This window comes from Hyperolius riggenbachi, chromosome 12 (genome assembly GCF_040937935.1).
Source record: "Hyperolius riggenbachi isolate aHypRig1 chromosome 12, aHypRig1.pri, whole genome shotgun sequence".
In the NCBI taxonomy this organism is placed as follows: Eukaryota; Metazoa; Chordata; class Amphibia; order Anura; family Hyperoliidae; genus Hyperolius; species Hyperolius riggenbachi.
This window is the reverse complement of record NC_090657.1, coordinates 147,990,097-148,014,133: the sequence shown is the minus strand read 5'-3', so window position 1 is coordinate 148,014,133 and position 24,037 is coordinate 147,990,097. Positions and strand designations below refer to the sequence as shown.

General features: G+C 48.5%; 1 protein-coding gene across 1 annotated transcript in view; it reads right to left on the bottom strand.

Moving 5' to 3' along the window:
• Positions 1-24,037, bottom strand: part of LOC137540875 (protein-glutamine gamma-glutamyltransferase E-like) — a 111,492-nt gene that overhangs the window by 16,719 nt on the left and 70,736 nt on the right. The window contains exon 10 of the mRNA XM_068262063.1: positions 9,314-9,622. Within this exon, the coding sequence (XP_068118164.1) occupies positions 9,314-9,622 (309 nt within the window). The remainder of the gene's footprint in view (positions 1-9,313; positions 9,623-24,037) is intronic.

Below are 24,037 nucleotides of genomic sequence, written 5' to 3'. Positions count from 1 at the left end.
GAATTCCAGAGTGTTGGAATGTCTATGATGAGCCAGTGCCGTGGGAGGTTCAGCTCCAGCTGCATGGGACGCTGTGACACCACCCGAGTGGCGAAAATGACCCATGGTTTTTCTTGCTGCTCCCAAAAGAGTGTCCATCCCCTGGTAGGTGAGCAGGAATTTCTGCACCACCAGGTTCAGGACGTGGGCCAGACAGGGGATGTGGGTGAGGTTTCCCTGGTGGATGGCGGCAACCAGGTTGGCCCCATTGTCGGACACCACCTCTCAGACTTTCAGGCCTCTGTGGGTCAGCCAACTCCTCTCCTGCTCTTGGAGTTTGGCGGCAGGAGCGCACGTATCTGGCTCCCCTCCTGCACAAACGAGTATGGGAGGAGCTGGGAGGACATGGCCCGTGTAAGCAAGCCGTTCAGCTGGCGTATGTGATGGCTGCCGGGAGGCTGGGCCCTGACCACGAACGACTCACTCAGCAGGGTCTGGTGGTGGTGGTGTTTTGGGCTTGCACGGGAAGCCGAGGAGGGAGCAGAGGAGACCACTGAGGAGAGGACTGGCTGCTTTAACAGGCCTCAGTGTTGACAGGCGTGGCAAAGAGGGTTATGGTGCTCTGACCACTGCAAGGGCCAGCACCAGCTTCCTTCAGCCTCTTGAATTCCTCATGCTCAGGTTTGTGCTTATTGGCAAGATGGTTGATGAAGCTGGAGGTGCCATAGTTGGAGGGGTTAGACCCTCTGCTCATCTTCACATGGCACACATTACAAGTCACAAACTTGCTTTCCAGTGAGGGCAGATGAAAAAACTGCCATATTGGGGATTGCAACTTGCCCTGCCCCTTACGTCGCCCAGAATGGGATGCTGCTGCTGATTTTCTCTGAGTGGTGGTTGGGGCCTGGGGTTGAGTGGTGCAGCTGGTGGTAGTAGTGGCAGATGAAGCAGCAGGCTGTGGGTCATGCATTCCATGCCCACTGCTGCTCCTGCCAATCCCTGCAATGCTGATCCTCCGTGCCAGACCCACTGAATCATCCTCTTCCTCAGTCAGAGCTGACATGATCCCCCTCCTGTGGATGGTAGTCCTGGTCCTTCATCTCGTCATCATCGACATCAACATCCCCTCTCCTCGAACAACTGCTGGGATGATGAGCCCGCCCCAAACTCCTCTTCTGCTGACACATCATGGACGACGGACTCCCCCCCCCCAACAATTACTGTCACCATCTCAGACTCTTCCCCAAAGCCCATTGCGTCCAGAATGTGTTTTGTTGGGCTGGTGGCGGTGGCCTGCTCGTCATCCACCATCAGCTGCATCACAGGCGCGGCGTCTTTCTCCTCCAATTTGCGCCGCTGAAAATGGCTGCTACATGCTGCTGTGTCTCTGCAGCGTGACTCCCCCTAACAGCTGGATGGCCAGTGGGTAGCGGCGTAATGGAGAATGAAGCGGCAGAACTGCTGACGGAGGCTGCGATGTTGCTCCCTCTCCTCTTGGCCTTGCTGCCAGTGCCAGACATGGTACAAGATATGTGATGTCACAGATGATGTGGGGTACTTGTACTTTATTAATATGGGCAGGGCCAGCCAAACTTTCGATTTACCTCCTAGGACAGTGGTTCCCAATCTCATCACACCAAATGTTCAGATCTGTGACACATCACATATGTATTATAGAAAAATACTATTAATAACCACAAAATGGATGGAAAGAGTGAATTATCCTGCATACATTTAAAAATGAAGGCTAGAACCTTTCAGGAATATTAATAAAAATAATCAGTAGGACAGTTAGGCCCCTTCCCCATTTGGAATGATAGCATAGACCCGACAACTTGCACCACGCGTTATAGCTGCAGTGCGCCCCCCCCCCCCCCCAATAAAATGCCCCCAGACTAAGTATTGCTAGGTAACTAGGTATAGGTGCCCCAAGTATAGGAATTTAGGAACTTGTGTAGGTGCCCTCAATATAGGTAGCCAAGCATAGGTGCCCCCAGTATAGGAAATCAGGTGTTGGTGCCCTCAGTATAGGTAGCCAGGAGTATGTGCCTTCCCTCAGTATAGGAAGTCAGGTGTAGGTGCCCTCAGTATAGGTAGTCAGCTATAGGTGCCCCATTGGAAGCCGGCGCCCTGAGCAACTGCTCCAGTCGCTGAGGTCAAAGGTCGGCTATGAATATGGGGCTTGGACTTTGAATCAGCACGGAGTGACAGACAGCAGAGTAGAACAAGACACACTGACACTGCTCACTGCTCGGTCAGCAGCACAGCAGCACTGCAATAATCTGTAGTAGCTAACACAGTACTACTCTGACTCTGTAACAGTAACAACTATAGAACTGCAGCCAGTAACTACACAATAACACAGTAATCCTACCTGCTTATACTGTAACTACTAGCTAGCTAAGGCTAATAGCAGGCCAGCCAGCAGCAGGAGGCCTGGACTGTGTACAGCACACACACAGACACAGGACCTAGCAGCTGCTGCAGCTCAAAGTCTGACTGACGCTAACAAATTACACAGACTAGCTAACTACAACACAATATAACAGTAGTGTAGTGAAGGGGTTTATATGTAAAAACGCTGGGTTTAACAGTGTGATGATGCACTTGCTTAGCCAAACACACTGGAGTTGTCTCTCAATGGTAGTAACAAAGCAAAGACGAGATTCTCATCATGGCCCCACTTCTTATATACAGGAGGGACTGGCCAAGGTTCCCCTCTGTGATTGGTTGCTTAGGCTGGGAGCCCTGTGATTGGCTCAATGACGTTATGGGCGTCATCTCCATGGTTACCGTACCCAGATTTGGATATCCGACGGTATCCGCGGATATCCGGGTATGTGACCAAATATCCGTGGTTTGCTATCCGGATTTGGGCCCAGGTATCCGGAATGCGAATACGGTCGGATAGCTGAAAAAAGTTCGGATATCCGGGTTACCCGGATATCCGGAATCCAGATGAGCAGCACTGATTATGAGACTACCTAATAAACTAACTTTTCTGTACAATATTATAAGCACTCACCTTTTTCTTTCTTTGCTGAGTACACACTTGTTGTTCTAGCAAGTTTATTTTTGTTAAACAGGGCACAACTAGCTCATGAATTGTTTCTGGTCTCCTTTACAGATCTGCTGTTTAAAGTGACATGTAAGATTTAAGGTGGCCATACACTGGTCGATTTGCCATCAGATTCGACCAACAGATAGATCCCTCTCTGATTGAATCTGATTAGAGAGACATCGTATGGCTGCCTTTACTGCAAACAGATTGTGAATCGATTTCAGCATGAAACTGATCACAATCTGTTGTGGTGCTGCCGCTCTGACACCAGGGTTTGAATCTCGGCTCTTCCTGTTCAGTAAGCCAGCACCTATTCAGGAAGGAGACCTTGGGCAAGACTCCTTAACATTGCTACAGAGCACCCCCTAGTGGCTGTGGCTCTGGCGTTTGAAGTCCACCAAGGAAAAAAGTGCGATATAAAAGTTATGTGTCTTGTCTAGTGGATTTCACTCCTGCAGCTGTCATTTTAGTAGCATGACAAATCTGTAACTTACGCAAAGCAATTACATCACTAAGGACTTCTCAAATCAACTGATCAGTACTAGGCTTTCTGAGTATCGTGGATGCAAACATATTACGGTATTTGTAAAATTACGTTTTCATATTGTAGTGATAACATTTAAAAAAAAATTCCGTTTTACAAATGTACAAACTAAAACAAACCAAAATTAAATTTACTGCACTATAAGTCCTCCTGTATGACTTTACACTATAGTGGTCACGAGACCTCAGAAACAATGGCCTCAATTCACTAAGCAGTTCAGACTAGTCTACAAGTGGTTTTTAGTCTACTGATGGTTTGGTGTAATGTTTTAGACCTGTTTTTAGATCTGGTCTAATGCTGGGGATACACGGTACGTTTCTGTACTGTGTATCGAGCAGCTGATCCGGCCAGCTGATAATATTCAGCTGGTCCGTCACGCTGCTCGACCCCCCCCACCTGCTCGATCCCCACCGGCGGATAATGGCAGGGAATCGAGCAGCTGATAAGGAGCGCCGGCGGGGACGAGTGGTAATCGATACGAGCGGGGACGTGACGGGGGTTGATCCGGCGGCTAATCGGCTGCCGGATCGAACAGTGTATTCCCAGCATAACATTCAGTAATTACACAATTCACAAAGGCAAACTAGGATTAACCACGCCCACTTTTTCTGACAGAGATTAGACCAGCTGATTTCTGTAGGTAAAGTAATTCTGTGAGGTATTTTAGATGTGAGGATGGAACCTTTTGGATGAATGATGCAGGAGTTAAATTGTATGCAGAGGAGAGCTCATCAGAGGAGAAGGATGTCAGTCATAGCTATTCGTTTGTGAATTGCATCTTTTGATCATTTCTCCTGCTTTACCCACCTAATTACCAAATGGTTTAGACCAGGTCTAAAAACAGGTCTAAAACATTTGGTAATAGTGAATTCTCCTTTGATGCAACTGACCAAGCCTTCAATAGACTAAAAACCATCAGTAGACTAGTCTAAACTGCTTAGTGAATTGAGGCCATTGTAGACTATTAAGATAAGCTAGAAGAAAACTAGAGCAGAAGTGAAGCGTTTACCGAAGAAACTCATTTTTTATAGCTTATAGTGATGATCATAAGTGGCAAATTTTGCTTGCACATAATTTTCGTAATTACCATTACAATCGTAATAGTGATTTCGTAATTGCAAAAAAAGGCATAAATTATTCATTTTTGGCATAATTACGCGAAATCATGTGTTATTACGAGTTAATGTGAAATTATGATGTGAAATTACGAATGAATATGGAATTACAAATTTACTAAATTACGCATTACGATTTCGCATGGTAATTGCAAATTACGATGCAAAAATATGGCTCATCACTTAGCTTATACGGTATAAAGTAAGAATACACAAAAACAAGTAGTGCCAACTAGTTCTGCACTGCTTGAAAACTCTTTCTGCCCCTGACACTGCTTTACATAGGTAGGGTAGATGGGGCTTTCTCTTTCCTGCCAGGTGGCCATCCTCCATCTAGCAGCTAGAAGTGCATCAATTCTTCCCATTTACATCACCGGCACAAATGTCCTGGCTCCCTAGACTTTACTCTCCATGAACCTACAGACCCCTGCCGAACTGCAACGCAAGTGTGCTGGCTGGGCAAGCTTTCAATTTTCCCCTTACTTCCCTTGCCTATCATAGGTAGCTACAAGTGCCCATTAGTATTAAGAAGCCAGAGGTACCCTGAGCATTAAGTAACTAGTGATGCCTTTAACGGAAGGGAGATCTCATCTGTGAAATGCCGAGAGCTGGGTGCAGGGCCGTTTTAAGCCACACTGGGGCCCTGGGGCAAAAGTAACTTGGGGGCCCCCCTGCATCCCCCCCAGCGAAGTCAGCCCCCGAACCGACTGCTGCCCCTCGTGGTCTCGCATAGACTTCTCCCATGGCCCCCGCACATTGTGTAGCTCAGCTGCCTTGTAATAACTCACCTGTATCAGCTGCTCCCTCCTGTGCTTTGCCTGCTGCCTGTGTCTCCTCCATCCGGCACATGTTACGTGTAAATAACATGCACAGGGTCATAGAGGCAGGCAGGGTGGCTGAAGAGGGAGTACAGGATGGAGCTGCTGCAGTGACAGGTGAGTTATTACAAGGCAGCTGGGTAGGGGTCAGGGGCGTAGGAATAGGCCCTGCAGCCCCTGCGCCCGCGGGGGGGCCCGGCCCCCCCCTGGGGCCCGCTTGGGGCCGTTTTGTGGGTGCTGGAGGGGTGGCAGCATGAGGGGAAAGCCTTGCCCACAGTCGGCGGGGAGAGGGGTAGTTCCCCCCTCTCCCTCACCTCGGGGCTCTCCCCTCTGTGCTCCCCTCCAGCTCGTAAGTGTCTGTGGGGCTGTGGTGGGCAGCGAGCGGCGGGCAGATACATACCTGCTTCCGTGCGTTCCATCGGAGACTTCTCCCTCTAGCGGCTGACGTCACTTCCGGAAGTGACGTCAGCCGCTAGAGGGAGAAGTCTCCAATGGAACGCACGGAAGCAGGTATGTATCTGCCCGCCGCTCGCTGCCCACCACAGCCCCACAGACACTTACGAGCTGGAGGGGAGCACAGAGGGGAGAGCCCCGAGGTGAGGGAGAGGGGGGAACTACCCCTCTCCCCGCCGACTGTGGGCAAGGCTTTCCCCTCATGCTGCCACCCCTCCAGCACCCACAAAACTCCGAGCGGGCCCCAGGGGGGGCATATTACGATTTTCTGGTCACTGCTGCCCACATTACGATTTTCAGGTGTCTGCTGCCCTCATTACGATTTTCAGGTGTCTGCTGCCCTCATTACGATTTTCAGGTGTCTGCTGCCCACATTACGATTTTCAGGTGTCTGCTGCCCACATTACGATTTTCAGGTGTCTGCTGCCCACATTGCGATTTTCAGGTGTCTGCTGCCCACATTGCGATTTTCAGGTGTCTGCTGCCCACATTACGATTTTCTGGTGTCTGCTGCCCTCATTACGATTTTCAGGTGTCTGCTGCCCACATTACGATTTTCAGGTGTCTGCTGCCCACATTACGATTTTCAGGTGTCTGCTGCCCTCATTACGATTTTCAGGTGTCTGCTGCCCTCATTACGATTTTCAGGTGTCTGCTGCCCACATTACGATTTTCAGGTGTCTGCTGCCCACATTACGATTTTCAGGTGTCTGCTGCCCACATTACGATTTTCAGGTGTCTGCTGCCCACATTGCGATTTTCAGGTGTCTGCTGCCCACATTACGATTTTCTGGTGTATGCTGCCCACATTAGGATTTTCTGGTGACTGCTGCCCACATTGCGATTTTCTGGTGACTGCTGCCCACATTGCGATTTTCTGGTGACTGCTGCCCACATTGCGATTTTCTGGTGACTGCTGCCCACATTAGGATTTTCTGGTGTCTGCTGCCCACATTACGACATTCTGGTGACTGACTGCTGCCCACATTAGGATTTTCTGGTGACTGCTGCCCACATTACGATATTCTAGTGACTGCTGCCCACATTAGGATTTTCTGGTGACTGATGCCCACATTGCAATTTTCTGGTGACTGCTGCCCACATGGCGATTTTCTGGTGACTGCTGCCCACATTGCGATTTTCTGGCCCACATTACGATTTTCTGGTGAACACTGCCCACGTTACGATTGTCTGGTGAATGCTGTCCACGTTACGATTTTCTGGTGAACGCTGCCCACATTACGATTTTCTGGCCCACATTACGATTTTCTGGTGAACACTGCCCAAGTTACGATTGTCTGGTGAATGCTGTCCATGTTACAATTTTCTGGTGAACTCTGCCCACATTACGATTTTCTGTCCCACATTACGATATTCTGGTGAACGCTGCCCACATTACGATTGTCTGGTAAATGCTGCCCACGTTACAATTTTCTGGTGACTGCTGCTCACGTTACTATTTTCTGGTGACTGGTGCCCACATTACGATTTTCTGGTGAACTCTGCCCACATTATGATTTTCTAAAGGCCCACATTACGATTTTCTGGTGAACTCTGCCCACATTACGATTTTCTGGCCCACATTACGATTGTCTGGTAAAATGCTGCCCACTTTACAATTAATTTACAGTGAAACGCTGCCCCATTACGATTATTTGGCACCTATGGGGGGGGCCCCATCCAAATATTCGCAGGGGGGCCCAGTGATTTCTAGTTACGCCCCTGGTAGGGGTGTAACTACATCAGGCCCCTCTGCAGAGATTTGTTGGTGGACACCCCCCTTGGACCAGAACAGAGACATACCAGCAGAATCAATCGGTAAAGAAATTAAATGTCGCCCAAGAATGTCCCACAAAGCTACATATGCCATGTTCCAACAAGCTATTCAGTCAACTATTCAGACATTTAAAAAAAAATCACCAGGATTGCACTTTTATTTTGCTTTCCTGTGTAACAAGAAGACACAGACACCCAGCACCAGGGGAAAAGGGAAACAAAGTTGAATGGAGGAGGGCTGGTGAACACCAAGAGTGCTTCTATGCATTTTTCAAATCGACAGTGATTTGGAAAGCACTTGACTAATGTTACCCTACGAGGGTGTTCTCACAGCAGCGTTGTGACTTTTTCAAAATCACAAACACACTGCATGTAGCATTTTTTTGGAGCGATTCATTAAAAAATAGCTCTGAAAATCGTTTCACAAAATTGCACTCACAAATTGCTAGCGATTGTTATTGTGATTTTGGCTTGCACCAGCCCAGAGAGAGGAGGAGTGGAGAGAATTTCTCTCTACTCCTCCTCTCTCTGGGCTGGTGCAAGCCAAAATCACAATAACAATCGCTAGCAATTTGTGAGTGCAATTTTGTGAAACGATTTTCAGAGCTATTTTTTAATGAATCGCTCCAAAAAAAAAAAATGCTACATGCAGTGTGTTTGTGATTTTGAAAAAGTCACAACGCTGCTGTGAGAACACCCTCGTAGGGTAACATTAGTCAAGTGCTTTCCAAATCACTGTCGATTTGAGAAATTGAGAATAGCCTGAGATGGAGCAGAGAGCTCATCTGTATTGCATTCTCACAACACACAGAGGCTACTTGCCTGTAATAGGACTCCTGTCCATGCTGGTCTCTCACACAAGTCTGTAAGCCCTCCTTGAGTCTAGGGACTGTCAAAAACTTTTCAACTTGTTTAACACCTTATCCACACATGCAGTCATTATAACAATGGGGAGAAACTGACAGATATTTTCCCATGGATCCTTCAGGCGCTCTGAGTCATTCTGTGTATATTTATCAGCTTGCCTGTCCTCTAATTGCACTTTTATCAGCAAGCCTAGTGTTTCACATTGCCTTACAACAACAAACCTGAATACACCAGACCCTAAATCACTGAATGAAAGGCGGCCTGGGGGGAGATGGCCCCCCTTCCCCCCTGGCCAGTGTGGGCCTGCCTGCCACTGCAACTGAGCTGAACATGCAGGCATATGGGAGCAATTAGAAAGACCACCTGGGGGCCCAGCAGAGGTCGGAGGCCCTGGGGCAATTGCCCCTTTTGCTTCTATGGTAGTGCTGGCTCTGGCTGGGTGAGAAACCTCTCATTTATGCTCTGCTAGGGACTCAGCATAGGGAAGGAGGAAGGGAGGCACTATGAGAGGGAAGTGAGACGCCTTTCTATCATTAGGCGCCTGTAGGCACGTGTCTACAGTGCCTTATGGTACATCCAGTCCTGATTGTTCATATTCCCAGCTGTGTTAGAACACAGCATAAAACATACTGTAAATACACACAGTATATAGTGCATATAGTGTATTACCACTGTTACAAAATAATGTGTACCATCTCACCTTCATTAGGTCCCAGGGAGATGGAATTGGATAAAGTAAGGATGTCTTTCACTGGTTTATTGTTATATATAATGGCTATAGCTTTCATATTGGCCTTTATCTTCTGTGGGTTAGCGACAGAGTTTTTCAAAGTCAGACCGACTACAAGATCTTCACCGACTTGTGTCTTGCCACCCTTTTTGAAATTCCCAGAAAAGTCTGGTTTTAGCGGTATTGGGGCTGACTCCCGCATCATTGCTGAAAAACCTGTAGTAGGTGGCTGGACTATTTTTCTAGCTTTCTGGTATATTTCTCGTTCCTTAGGGGTACCTGCAAGAAAAGGAGAATATTAGTTGTTAAGGCAGTTGATAAATACATTGGGGTTGATTCACAACACAGACGGCAGGACGCTTTGGGCGGCCGGAAGCCGCGTCGTCCTGTGACGTCTCATTTTGGGGGCAGCGGTACGGCGATCGTTGGCTTCGCGTTGGCCGTGTTTCGTCCCCGCAAGGTGACATGAAGCCGCATGGCTAGGCGACCCTGGACGCCGCATGCAGCTTCTAGGGCCGGCTGAAACAACATGGTAAATCGGTATCAGAATGCCAAGTTTACGCAATCGCCGGTAATCGCCGGTAACCATGTGATGCTAAATGCTCCCATTCACTTGAATGGGAGCGTTTAGCCGTCGAGTTCCGAACGGTTGGTGGTAAACGCCACCAAGCATCAGTGTGAACCAGCCCTAACTGTAAGGAGTGCTAATACAGGAGATAACCAAATAAGGAGAGATAATTCATGAGATACATACATAAGGGGGGCTAAAACATGATTTAAGTCAGTTAAGGAGAGTTATACAATGAATTAAGTCCTTTAAAGGTCAACTGTAGTGAGAAGACTATGGAGGCTGCCATGTTTATTTCCTTTTAGACAATACCAGTTGCCTGGCAGCCCTGTTGATCTATTTGGCTGCAGTAGTGTCTGAATCACACCAGAAACAAGCATGCAGCTAATCTTGTCAGATCTGACAATAATGTCAGAAACACCTGATCTGCTGCATGCTTGTTCAGGGGCTATATCTAAATGTTTTAGAGGCAGAGGATCAGCAGGACAGCCAGGTAGCCGGTATTGTTTAAAAGGAAATAAATATGGCAGCCTCCATATCACACTCAAAAAAGAGAAAAGAGAGGAACGCTCTCTGGTGCATTCACTTTTTTAATGGTGCTTCTTGCACAAGGACAAAGAATAAAACTCACAATGTTAAAATTAAAACAAAGCTCATCACAATGTTATGTATCACCGTGTCCTCGATGTAAAATCACCAATCCGGCTACCTCCACACTATGGCCAGTAGTTGTGGTAATCCTAAGGATCCGGTCTCCATGGAGAGCGCTCCTCTCTTTTCTCTTTTTTCTGTTTTTATCAGCACGTTTACCCTAATCCCAGAGTAAACCAGGAGCAGCACTCATTGGTGGGTTAACAAGCATATGTGGAAGCACTATCTGACTGAGCGCAGTGGAATACGTTTTGAATTGTTTTTTTTTTTCCATATCACACTCAGTTCATTTGTCCTTTAAGGAGAGCTAAACCATGATTTAAGGCCCAGTGTGCACCAAAACCGCTAGCAGATCGTCAAAACTGTTTTTGGAGCTGATTTCAGAGCGATTCTAGGCATGTTTAGAGACGTTTTCTAAACATGCCTAGCGTTCTTGGGAGCGTTTTTGTGTAGCAGATTACAAATACTGTTACAGTAAAAGCTGTTAATGAACAGCTTCTGTAACAAAAACGCCTGGAAAACCGCTCTAATGTAGCGTTTTCCACAGTGATTTGCGTTTTTCCTATACTTTACATTGAGGATGAAACGCTTCTGAAAACCGCAAACGTGCAGCAGGAGGCACGTTTGCGGTTTGGAAAAAACCTCAAACCGCTGGTGTGCACCATCCCATTGAAATACATTAGAACGCGGACATTCGAATGCTGCTATCGATGCACTCCCGACCCGCCGGCGATCGAGCAAAATCTTCCATGTGGACAGATCAACTGGAACGATCGATTTCAGACGGAAATCGATCGTTCGGTCAGCGTTTGCGCAACGATTTCACAGCAGATTCGATCACAGGGATGGAATCTGCTGTATATTGGCGGAAAAATTGTAAGTGTATGGGCCACTTTACTGTAAAGAACCCTTTCCTAAATAGATGGCAAAACCTTTTTTCCTCTAATACACAGATTGTGTCCCTTGTCCTTTGTTCAAGCCTATGCACAGAAAGCTTATCTGCCAATCTTTTTTGTATTGCCCTGGGATGTATTTATACATGTTAATCAGGTCAGCCCTTAGCTGTCTTTTCTCGAAGCTAAATAAACCCAGTTTGTCCAACTTTTTTTGGCAAGTGAGACCTTTCATCTCCTGTTTAAAGGCCCATACACACGTCGGATTTTAGCAAACGACCCGTCGTTTGAACGTTCCGTCGTTGGGACGTTTTCGCGTCAAATCCGACGTGTGTACAGACTATCGTTCGGGTGATAAGACTGGTTACCAACGATCCGCCGGGCGGATCGCTGGTAACCAGTCTTATCACCCGAACGATAGTCTGTACACACGTCGGATTTGACGCGAAAACGTCCGAACGACGGAACGTTCAAACGACGGGTCGTTCGCTAAAATCCGACGTGTGTATGGGCCTTAATTTAATTGCTTGTCTTCGAATCTTTTCTAGTATGTTAATGTCTTTCCTATAGTGTGGTGCCCAAAACTGTATCCCATATTCCAGATGTGGCTTTACAAGTGAATTATACAGAGGGAGTAGTATATTAATATCTTGTGATTTTATTTCCAGTTTGCATCCAACCAATGCATCCAAGAACTTTTTTTGTTTTAGCTGCTGCTGCTTGGCATTGCAGAATACGGGTGTTTAACTCGTTATCAACCAGTATTCCCAAGTCCTTCATAATTGTATTTCACTTCAGATTGGCTTTAACTTCTTAAGGACCCACAGGACCAGACTTTTTTTTTTTTTTGTAATCGCAGTGATTAGCTCATGGTGATCACAGGGTGAAGAGCCAGTGCACATAGCTCAGCTGTACAAAGCCATATGAGTTTAGCGGCAACAGAATCTTGGCGGTAGTCCATGGAGCTGGATTGTTGAAATCTTTACTCTTGAAGAAATAAGAAGCTGCAAACAGGATTATTTCAGTGTGCTGTGTCCAAAAGAGGTTAAACAGTACCTGAAGTGACATTTGACCTCCTGATATAAAAGTGTATGTACAGTCCCTAGGAATCCTTAAAGGGGCACTATTGCTAAATTCTGCATTTTACTGGATTTAACTACCTAACGACCACGTCAAGTCCTGGGGCCGGCTACTGCAGGAGTTCGCAGGCTGCGTGCGCATCTCCTGCTTGGGAGGTGGAGCTCCGTCCCGCCTTCAGTCTCCCAGCAGCGATCGCCGCTCGGGAGACTGTTAGATGGCAAAACTGCCGTCTTTTTACTTAGTACAGCGCTGCGATCTAAGGCAGAGCTGTACTGGGGACAGTCGTGTGACACGGCTTTCCCTGCATTAGCTCAGGAGTGATCAGCTGTAATAGGATGAAGCCTATGACAGGCGATCACAGTGATTGGCTGGTGGGGGGGGGGGGGGGAGGGCAGGGTTGAAAAAAAATAGTGACATTTATTATAAAAATAAAGTAATAAATATTTACAAAAAAAAAAAATCTGAGGTGTAATCAGACCCCACCAACAGAAATCTCTGTTGGTGGGGAGAAGGGGGGGGGATCACTTGTGTGCTGAGTTGTGCGGCCCTGCAGCTTGGCCTTAAAGCTCCAGTGGCCCATTTGTGGAAAAATGGCCTGGTCTTTAGGGGATTTAACTCTGCTGTCCTCAATATGAGTAATGATAGAAATATCTGGCATATTTATAGTGGTTGATTATAACCTATTTGTACACTTACATTACTAATCTCCACTGAGGGACTCATGTCAGAAGATACATTTACCTGACGCCGATCTAGATCAAACCATCAGCCTGCAGAGGCAACTGTACCAGCTGTGCCTGTGGCTGGAACATTCCGCCACCTGTTTGTCATAAAAGGATTGCCCCATCTTGTAACTGCACTCTCGTGGTGCACGTGGCATGGACAGCGCCGTACGGCTCTGTAAATAATGCTGCCTGCTGAAGCCCCCGCTACTGGCACAGCCACAGGCACCTATTGTTGTCCATTGCCGTGGAGACCACCTTGTCTGTATGCAAGATCCCCAACTGCAGTGCTGAGGACACATGTGCTTTAGCAGTTGAAGGGGCCTTCGGCGGGCAGCATTATTTACAGAGCCGAATGGCGCTGTCTTGCGCTGTACTACAGCTCCATTAGGCAGAAGGGCTTTGTATGTAGGGAATGATAAATTCTTCACCACAATATATCAAATGCTCAGAGGTAGGTATCCGCCAAACATCAAAACAAGAAAAGGCTTACCAGCCTTTGCCCCATCTTATAACTGCACTCTCGTGGTGCACGTGGCATGGACAGCGCCGTACGGCTCTGTAAATAATGCTGCCTGCTGAAGCCCCCGCTACTGGCACAGCCACAGGCACCTATTGTTGTCCATTGCCGTGGAGACCACCTTGTCTGTATGCAAGATCCCCAACTGCAGTGCTGAGCAGTGGTGCTCAGCAGAGCTCGAATATTCGAGTAGCTCGAATATTCGAGTAGCTCGAATATTCGAGCTCTTTTTCAGCTATCCGAGCTCGGTATTCGAGCTCCGAATAGCTGTAGCTATTCGAATGGGCTATCCGAGTACACTCGAATAGCCCATTCACTATTCGAGCTATTCGAGCAAACGGCGCTATTCGAGCTCGGTACCGAGCTCGAATAGCGTCATAGCCCAGATTGATGTCCTTAGAGCCAATCAGAGGGCTCCCAGGCCCTCTGACGGCAGCCAATCACAGAGGGGGACCCTGGCCAGCCCCTACCCTATAAATAGCGGCCGCCATGTTCCGTTTCTCCATGCTTGCCTGAGACTTGTACAGAGAGAGAGTTGCTCCTTTGTGCTTTGGCTTAGCAAGTGCTCTATTGTGATCATTTACCTAGCGTTTTTGCTCACCTACACCTGCCATATACACCTATATTGTTGTTAGTTAGATAGACATTGTATTTTAGTTAGTAGCTTGTGTGTTACATTAGAGACAGGCAGCTGCTGCAAGCTTACAGGTTTAGGCCTCAGGGGGGCCTTGCCTCTGTGGGCAGCTGTCCTCTGTTTATTTCTCTCATCTATACCAGTATTTCTGCTGTCCTTTACTAATAGTATTGTAGTTATACTGTACTAGGAGTAGGACACTCACTGACTGTCACTGTTTATAGGCTACTAGCTAGCTCCTGCGTGTGTGCACTCACTCACTGTCTGTGTGTACACACACTCTATTTCCTTCTGATTACTGATAGATTATTGTTAGTTAGTTGTACTTACTGTTACTACTTACTCTTACTGTACTAGGAGTCTAGGACACTCAGTCACTGTGTTCATAGGCTACTAGCTCCTGCGTGCGGTCACTCACTGTCTGAGTGTACACACACCACCCACACTCCATTTCCTTCTGATCGCTGATTGATTATTGTAATTAGTTAGTTCTACTTACTGTTACTACTTACTCTTACTGTACTAGGAGTCTAGGACACTCAGTCACTGTGTTCATAGGCTACTAGCTCCTGCGTGCGGTCACTCACTGTCTGAGTGTACACACACCACCCACACTCCATTTCCTTCTGATCGCTGATTGATTATTGTAATTAGTTAGTTGTACTTACTGTTACTACTTACTCTTACTGTACTAGGAGTCTAGGACACTCAGTCACTGTGTTCATAGGCTACTAGCTCCTGCGTGCGGTCACTCACTGTCTGAGTGTACACACACCACCCACACTCCATTTCCTTCTGATCGCTGATTGATTATTGTAATTAGTTAGTTGTACTTACTGTTACTACTTACTCTTACTGTACTAGGAGTCTAGGACACTCAGTCACTGTGTTCATAGGCTACTAGCTCCTGCGTGCGGTCACTCACTGTCTGAGTGTACACACACCACCCACACTCCATTTCCTTCTGATCGCTGATTGATTATTGTAATTAGTTAGTTCTACTTACTGTTACTACTTACTCTTACTGTACTAGGAGTCTAGGACACTCAGTCACTGTGTTCATAGGCTACTAGCTCCTGCGTGCGGTCACTCACTGTCTGAGTGTACACACACCACCCACACTCCATTTCCTTCTGATCGCTGATTGATTATTGTAATTAGTTAGTTGTACTTACTGTTACTACTTACTCTTACTGTACTAGGAGTCTAGGACACTCAGTCACTGTGTTCATAGGCTACTAGCTCCTGCGTGCGGTCACTCACTGTCTGAGTGTACACACACCACCCACACTCCATTTCCTTCTGATCGCTGATTGATTATTGTAATTAGTTAGTTCTACTTACTGTTACTACTTACTCTTACTGTACTAGGAGTCTAGGACACTCAGTCACTGTGTTCATAGGCTACTAGCTCCTGCGTGCGGTCACTCACTGTCTGAGTGTACACACACCACCCACACTCCATTTCCTTCTGATCGCTGATTGATTATTGTAATTAGTTAGTTCTACTTACTGTTACTACTTACTCTTACTGTACTAGGAGTCTAGGACACTCAGTCACTGTGTTCATAGGCTACTAGCTCCTGCGTGCGGTCACTCACTGTCTGAGTGTACACACACCACCCACACTCCATTTCCTTCTGATCGCTGATTGATTATTGTAATTAGTTAGTTCTACTTACTGTTTCTACTTACTCTTACTGTACTAGGAGTCTAGGACACTCAGTCACTGTGTTCATAGGCTACTAGCTCCTGCATGCGGTCACTCACTGTCTGAGTGTACACACACCACCCACACTCCATTTCCTTCTGATCGCTGATTGATTATTGTAATTAGTTAGTTCTACTTACTGTTACTACTTACTCTTACTGTACTAGGAGTCTAGGACACTCAGTCACTGTGTTCATAGGCTACTAGCTCCTGCGTGCGTGCACTCACTGTCTGAGTGTACACACACTAAATTTACTTGTGATTACTACTGATTATTGTAACTGCTAGTTGTACTTCCTGACTGTTACTACTTACTTACTGTACTAGGGGACACTCACTCAGTCACCTCACCAACCAACCCACTCCATTAAAGTACCCCACTTTTCACCCGCCCTTTTACAAAACTTTTGTCTATACGCCCAAAACATTTAAGATGTCTGGAAGTGGCAGCCAGCGCGGTTTGGGCAAGGGGAAGGGCAGCAAGGGAATCAGGAGGAGAGGGAGCAGCATTGTGGCAAGCCGCGGCCGCGGGCGCGCCACCATGCACAGTTCCGCAGCAGCAGCAGCAGCGTCAGTGGCTAACATTCCTCCCATAGCCACTGGCCGTGGACGCCTTGGGCGCCGCCCAGCAGGAGCATCTGCAACTCACGCTGCAGAGACACAGCAGCAGCAGCGTGTAGCACCTGCTCCCATTTTCCTCCAGCCGGGTCGGAAACGTCCCATTGAGGAAAAGGATGCAGACACTGTGGTGCAACTCATGACGGAGGATGAGCAGCCCGCCATCAGCTCTGCATCCGAGGCCTCCACCCTCACCACCACCACCACCCCTGTTCGCAGCAGCCGCCCAGCAGGGTCTGGGGAGGAGGCCAGTTCACCGTCACTCGCCGACCTGTCATTCAGCAGTCTTTTGACCCCAGGCATCATGAGTAAATTGTCTGCTGTTGTTGGCGATCTTGAGGAGGAGATGCTGATGGGCACTTTGGGGGATGAGGGATTGGACAGCAAGACTGTGGCGACAGTCAAGCAGCCCATCCATGCATCAGGAGAGGAGTTTGGGGGGTCCTCATCCCAGCAGGACATGTTTCAGGAGGGGGAGGATGATGATGACCCGGTGACAGACAGAGACTGGGTGCCACCACCTCCAGGGGATGTCGTCCTCAGCAGCTCTGAGGAGGAGGAGGAGGATGCTCTTGTGGGCCTTGCAAGGAGGCGCATCATTGCAAGCATTGGCAGCAGCAGTAGGCAGGTCCCACAGCCTGCTGGTGTCTCAGGCTCAGCAGCAGCAGCATCTGCCAGTACCACCACCAGCCGCACCCAAGCCCCCCCCCCAACCACCACAGGGAGACAGGCAGCAGCGCTTCCATGCCGTAGGGGGATGTTTAAGTCACCAATCTAGCGATATTTCACCATGCCCACTGTGTACAGCAAGTACGCCACTTGCAACCACTGTCAGCGGAAGTTGAGCAGAGGTGCAGACCCCTTAAAGTTCTGCACCAGCTCGCTCATCAACCACCTTGCGGCTAAACATTTCCACCAGCATGAGGAGTTCCAGAGGCTGAAGGCATCTGGTGCTGGCAGTGGCACCACACCCATCACTGCACAGCCTTCAGCAGCAGCAGCAGCAGCAACAGCAGCCACCCGCCCTCCTGCTCCTCCAGCAGCACCAGCAGGAGTGCGGAAACGCACTGCTCCTCCCCCCTCTGCAACTCCTGCCGCCGACACTGAGGCCTGTTCTGGCAGCCAGTCCTCAGTGGCCTCCTCCGCTGTGTCTGCTGATTCCCGTGTCAGCAAAAGGCCACGCCAGAGCCTTTTGAGCGAGTCCTTCCAGGGGGTGGTTAGGGCTCTGCCTCCCAGCAGCCGTCGCGTGCGGCAGCTGAACGGCTTGCTGGCACGGGCCATGTGCTCCCAACTCCTGCCGTACACGCTCGTGCAGGAGGGGAGCGACATTCGTGCGCTGCTTGCTTGCGCAGCCCCAGACTGGCAGCTCCCCAGCAGACACTTCTTTGCCCGCAAGGCCATTCCTGCACTGCACCGCTTTGTGATGGCCAATGTGGAGCGAGGGCTGGAGCACGCGGTTGGTGAAAGGGTCCACGTCACCATGGACTCCTGGAGCAGCCGCTTTGGGACAGGCCGCTACCTGTCCTTCACTGTCCACTGGGTCAGCTTGGTGGAAGGGGGTGAGGATGGGAGAGCAGCAGCGGGCACAGCAGCAGCAGCAACACAGTGGGTGGTGCCACCCCGCAGGCTCAGGGGAACTGCAGCAGGTTCCTCCGATCCTCTGCCATCCTCCGGCACACCTGGCCAAACCCCCCGCCTCAGCAGCAGCGTGAAGGCCCGCCACTGCCAAGCGCTGCTGCACTTGGTCAGCCTTGGGAAGACCAAGCTGACGGCAACCCATGTGTTGGCCAAACTCCAGGAGCAGGAGAGGATTTGGCTGACCCCCAGAGGCCTCAGAGTCGGAGAGGTGGTGGCCGACAATGGGGCCAATCTGGTTGCCGCAATAGACAGGGGAAACCTGACCCACATCCCCTGTCTTGCCCACGTGCTGAACCTGGTGGTGCAGAAGTTCCTGCGCACCTACCAGGGGATGGGCGAACTGCTGGAAACGGCAAGGAATGTTGTGCGTCACTTCCGGCGCTCGGCTGCAGCCTGTGCGAGCCTGGAAGACGTGCAAAAGGAGCTGGATCTGCCACGCCATCGGCTGATCCTTGACGTTCCGACTCGCTGGAACTCCACCCTGGCGATGTTGGAGCGTCTGGTTGAACAGAGGCGCGCTGTCAAACAGTACCTTGCCCTGGCCACTGTTTCCGCAGCTCAGAGAAGGGACAAGACCAGCAACATCCCGTCCATCGTCCCCGATGATGACTGGAGGCACATGCAGCAGGTGTGCTTTGTGCTGGCTCCCTTCCTGCAGGCCACAAACATGGTGAGCAGGGACCATGCTATGGTCTGCGAGTGGGTGCCCCTGGTTTCTCTGCTGAACAGGGCCCTCGATGCTTTGCTGGAACAGGGAGCGGCAGCCTTGGACCAGCAGGAGCGGCAACCAGCTGCGCAGTCCACCTCTGAGGGGGAGGAGGAGGAGGACTTGGTGGAGGTCCCTGACCTGGCTGCTGATGAGGGGGATCAGCACAGCGCAGCTGAGTTGGTGCGGGGGTGGAGAGAGGATGAGGCGGCAGAGGAGGAGGATGAGGACAGCACTGACGTCGATGTGCCAGCAGACGTGGCCCGCCTCTTCCCAATGGCAGCGCACATGCTGACGTGCCTGCGCAGGGACCCCAGGGTGATCCAGATGAAGCAGAGGGAGGAGATCTGGATCAGCATGATGTTGGACCCACGCCTCAAGGGGAAGTTGAGCCAGTTCCTGCCGCCTGCAGGAGGAGACCCAGCGCAACAAATAAGGAGCTTGCAGCAGGCCCTTGTTGAGCGCTTGGAGGAAGCCTTCCCCCAGCCTTCCGCCCCCACTGTCCAGCAGCCAGCACAGAGGCAGCAGCAGGTGCCTGCATCCAGCAGCAGCAAGCGCCCCACAGACCTGCTGTCTCTCAGCCACGAGCTCTACAGGACTGTAGAGGCTCCGGCAGCAGTGACTAGAGAGGAGATGCATGCAGCAGCATCCTCCTCCGGTCACAGCCAGCACCTGACCCGCATGGTGGCTGACTACATGGGGTCGTACAGCGGGCTTGACAGCGATGCCCCTGTTGATCCCATGGAGTATTGGGTCAAGCGCATGGAGATCTGGAGCGAGCTGGCGCAGTACGCCCTGGAAGTGCTGTCCTGCCCCCCTTCCAGCGTGCTGTCCGAGCGCTGCTTCAGTGCAGCTGGTGGCGTGGTCACCGAGAAACGCTCACGTCTGTCTCACAAGTCTGTGGACAGACTGACGTTTCTCAAGATGAACCAGGCGTGGGTGGAAGGCGAGTTCCTGGCCCCTGTTGTCGGCGAGAGGGGGACATGAACTGGCTGCCGGAACCATCGTTAATGTGCCTTACCACCCTTTACCACCTCCTGGCTCCTGCTCACTAAGCCAGCCTGGTTCACTTTGACTATTACGTCGCCTGCAGCCACACATTTTACACCTACAGTGGGCTGCTGTGTACTGCCCTTCTGCTGTCTGTCTGTGTTTCCCACTGCCAGGGTACACAGAATTACCTTCTTCTGCTGCCACTCTGCCACCAGCTATTACGTCAAACAATAGCTATATTGGTTGCAAAACCAAAACCAAAAAACCATTAAAAAAAAAAAAAGGTTTAATTTTTCTGAGGTGCCCGGGTTGAAAACTGTGTTGTCCCAGTTGTGTATTGGACACAATGTGGGCTGCACGACCGCTGTCTGGGACCTCCTGTTGTGTTTATTTACAGCCCTGGTATCACCGCTAGGTACCAGGGCTATTATGTCACGCTGCCTACCTGCTGCCACACTCACACTGCTCCTCCACACCTCCTCCTGCTGCTGCTGCTGCTGCTGTCTGTCTGTGTTTCCCACTGCCAGGGTACACAGATGATTTACCTTCTGCTGCCACTCTGCCACCAGCTATTACGTCAAACAATAGCTGCTCGCCTACTCCTCCATTCCTCCTCCTGCTGCTGCTGTCTGTCTGTGTTTCCCACTGCCAGGGTACACAGCATTACCTTCTTCTGCTGCCACTCTGCCACCAGCTATTACGTCAAACAATAGCTATATTGGTTGTAAAACCAAAAACCAAAAAACCATAAAAAAAAAAAAAAGGTTTAATTTTTCTGAGGTGCCCGGGTTGAAAACTGTGTTGTCCCAGTTGTGTATTGGACACAATGTGGGCTGCACGACCGCTGTCTGGGACCTCCTGTTGTGTTTATTTACAGCCCTGGTATCACCGCTAGGTACCAGGGCTATTATGTCACGCTGCCTACCTGCTGCCACACTCACACTGCTCCTCCACACCTCCTCCTGCTGCTGCTGCTGCTGTCTGTCTGTGTTTCCCACTGCCAGGGTACACAGATGATTTACCTTCTGCTGCCACTCTGCCACCAGCTATTACGTCAAACAATAGCTGCTCGCCTACTCCTCCATTCCTCCTCCTGCTGCTGCTGTCTGTCTGTGTTTCCCACTGCCAGGGTACACAGCATTACCTTCTTCTGCTGCCACTCTGCCACCAGCTATTACGTCAAACAATAGCTATATTGGTTGTAAAACCAAAAACCAAAAAACCATTAAAAAAAAAAAAAGGTTTAATTTTTCTGAGGTGCCCGGGTTGAAAACTGTGTTGTCCCAGTTGTGTATTGGACACAATGTGGGCTGCACGACCGCTGTCTGGGACCTCCTGTTGTGTTTATTTACAGCCCTGGTATCACCGCTAGGTACCAGGGCTATTATGTCACGGCGAGCTGCCTGCCTCATTGACTGCCTGCTGCCACACACTCATCCTCCTCCTCCTGCTGCTGAATTTACCTCCTGCTGTCTTTGTGTTTCCACTGCCAGGGAGCACATACAATGGCGCTTCCAACATGCGTGCGCCCACCAGCTATTTGTTACGCTCAAAAATAGCTGCATTTCTTTAAAAAAAAATTGAAAAGAGAAATACGTGAAGATGATGAAGAAGAAGATGAAAAAGAAGAAGAAGATAAAGAAGAAGAAGATGAAGAAGATGAAGAAGAAGAAGATGAAGAAGAAGATGAAGAAGAAGATGAAGAAGAAGATGAAAAAGAAGATGAAAAAGAAGAAGAAGATGAAGAAGATGAAGAAGAAGAAGATGAAGAAGAAGAAGATGAAGAAGAAGAAGAAGATGAAGAAGAAGAAGAAGATGAAGAAGATGAAGAAGATGAAGAAGATGAAGAAGAAGAAGATGAAGAAGAAGAAGAAGATGAAGAAGAAGAAGATGAAGAAGAAGAAGAAGATGAAGAAGAAGAAGATGAAGAAGATGAAGATGAAGAAGAAGATGAAGATGAAGATGAAGAAGAAGATGAAGAAGAAGATGATGAAGAAGAAGAAGAAGAAGAAGAAGAAGAAGAAGATGATGATGAAGAAGAAGAAGAAGAAGAAGAAGAAGAAGAAGAAGAAGATATAGAAGAAGAAGATATAGAAGAAGAAGAAAGATAAAGAAGAAGAAGAACAAGTATATACAGTAACACTACTGAACAAAATTTAGGACACAACTTCTCTTTCCACATTTTTTTTAAAAGGAACATCCCCACATAATCACTTGCTGTTGTTACTTGGAAAAAAAGATGTTTCTTGCATCATTCACCCTCAAAACAAGTGTTGGAAGCTATTTAAGGCCAATTCGAATAGTCAGCTCGAATAGTGAGCTCGAATACCGACTCGAATAGTGAGCTCGAAGTCCGAGGTCGAATCGAATAGTAAAAATTATTCGACTCGAATATTCGACTGACCTCGAATAATTTACTATTCGAATTCGACCAAACTCGAATTTTAAATAGGGGTATTTGAGCATCACTAGTGCTGAGGACACATGTGCTTTAGCAGTTGAAGGGGCCTTCGGCGGGCAGCATTATTTACAGAGCCGAATGGCGCTGTCTTGCGCTGTACTACAGCTCCATTAGGCAGAAGGGCTTTGTATGTAGGGAATGATAAATTCTTCACCACAATATATCAAATGCTCAGAGGTAGGTATCCGCCAAACATCAAAACAAGAAAAGGCTTACCAGCTTCCAATAACCCACATTATAAGGTTGTAAAATGGCTCAGGTCACAGATAACGTCCAGGGAACATCAGACGTCGTGAAGATCCAGTGGACATCCGTATGGAGGTAAAGTTTCAGGAATTTACATAGGAAAACAAAAACTGCAATATCTAAGCGTACCCCGTTTATTTAGATAAAATTTCTTTAAAAGGCAATAGATATAAAAACAATAACTCACATACGGGGCTCATACACTGGAAACCCCGGAAGATAAGCCCGCATGTAATGGTCAATCGTAGATCAATAGACAATGGTGCCGCCGGTTTCCTTCCCGACAGGTTTCGCAGTCTTGCGTCACTGATGCAAGACTGCGAAACCGGTCGGGAAGGTAACAGACGGCACTATTGTCTATTGATCTATGATTGACCATTACATGTGCGCTAATCTTCCGGGGTTCCCAGTTTTTGGGCCCCATATGTGAGTTATTGTTTTTATATCTACTGCCTTTTAAAGAAATGTTATCTAAATAAATGGGTTACACTTAGATATTGTCGTTTTTGTTTTCCTATATAAATTCCTGAAACTTTACCTCCATACGGATGTCCACTGGATCTTCACAACGTCTGATGTTCCCTGGACGTTATCTGTGACCTGAGCCATTTTACAACCTTATAATGTGGGTTGTTGGGAGCTGGTAAGCCTTTTCTTGTTTTGATGTTTGGCGGATACCTACCTCTGAGCATTTGATATATTGTGGTGAAGAATTTATCACTCCCTACATACAATGACTTTCTAAACATGCACTAACCTTTGATGTATGCCTGACTTCTGAACTTTTGGACATTGTTCTTCTCAGCGGCGGTTCCATTGCTCCTTGGCGCCGATATATTTGCTATTATATAGGCAGAAGGGCTGCATGAGAGTGCAATTAGAAAATGTACCAATCCTTGAACAGGGGGTGAAACGTACCAGCCACAGACACACCTGGTACAGTTGCCTCCTGCAGACTGATGGTTTAATCTAAATCGGCATCAGGTAAATGTACCTTCTGACGTGACTCCCTCAGTGGAGATTAGTAATGTAAGTGTACAAATCGGTTATAATCAGCCACTATACATATGTCAGATATTACTATCATTGCTTATATTTTATATTAAATCCAGTAAAATGCAGAAAATGCAGAATTTAGGAATAGTGCCCCTTTAAGTGGGCAAAAAAGTTACTTACCAGAGGCCTCTTCCACCCCCCAGTAGTATATGAGACCCCTCAGTGTCATCCTGATCCCTTACCAGCCCCGTGCTTCC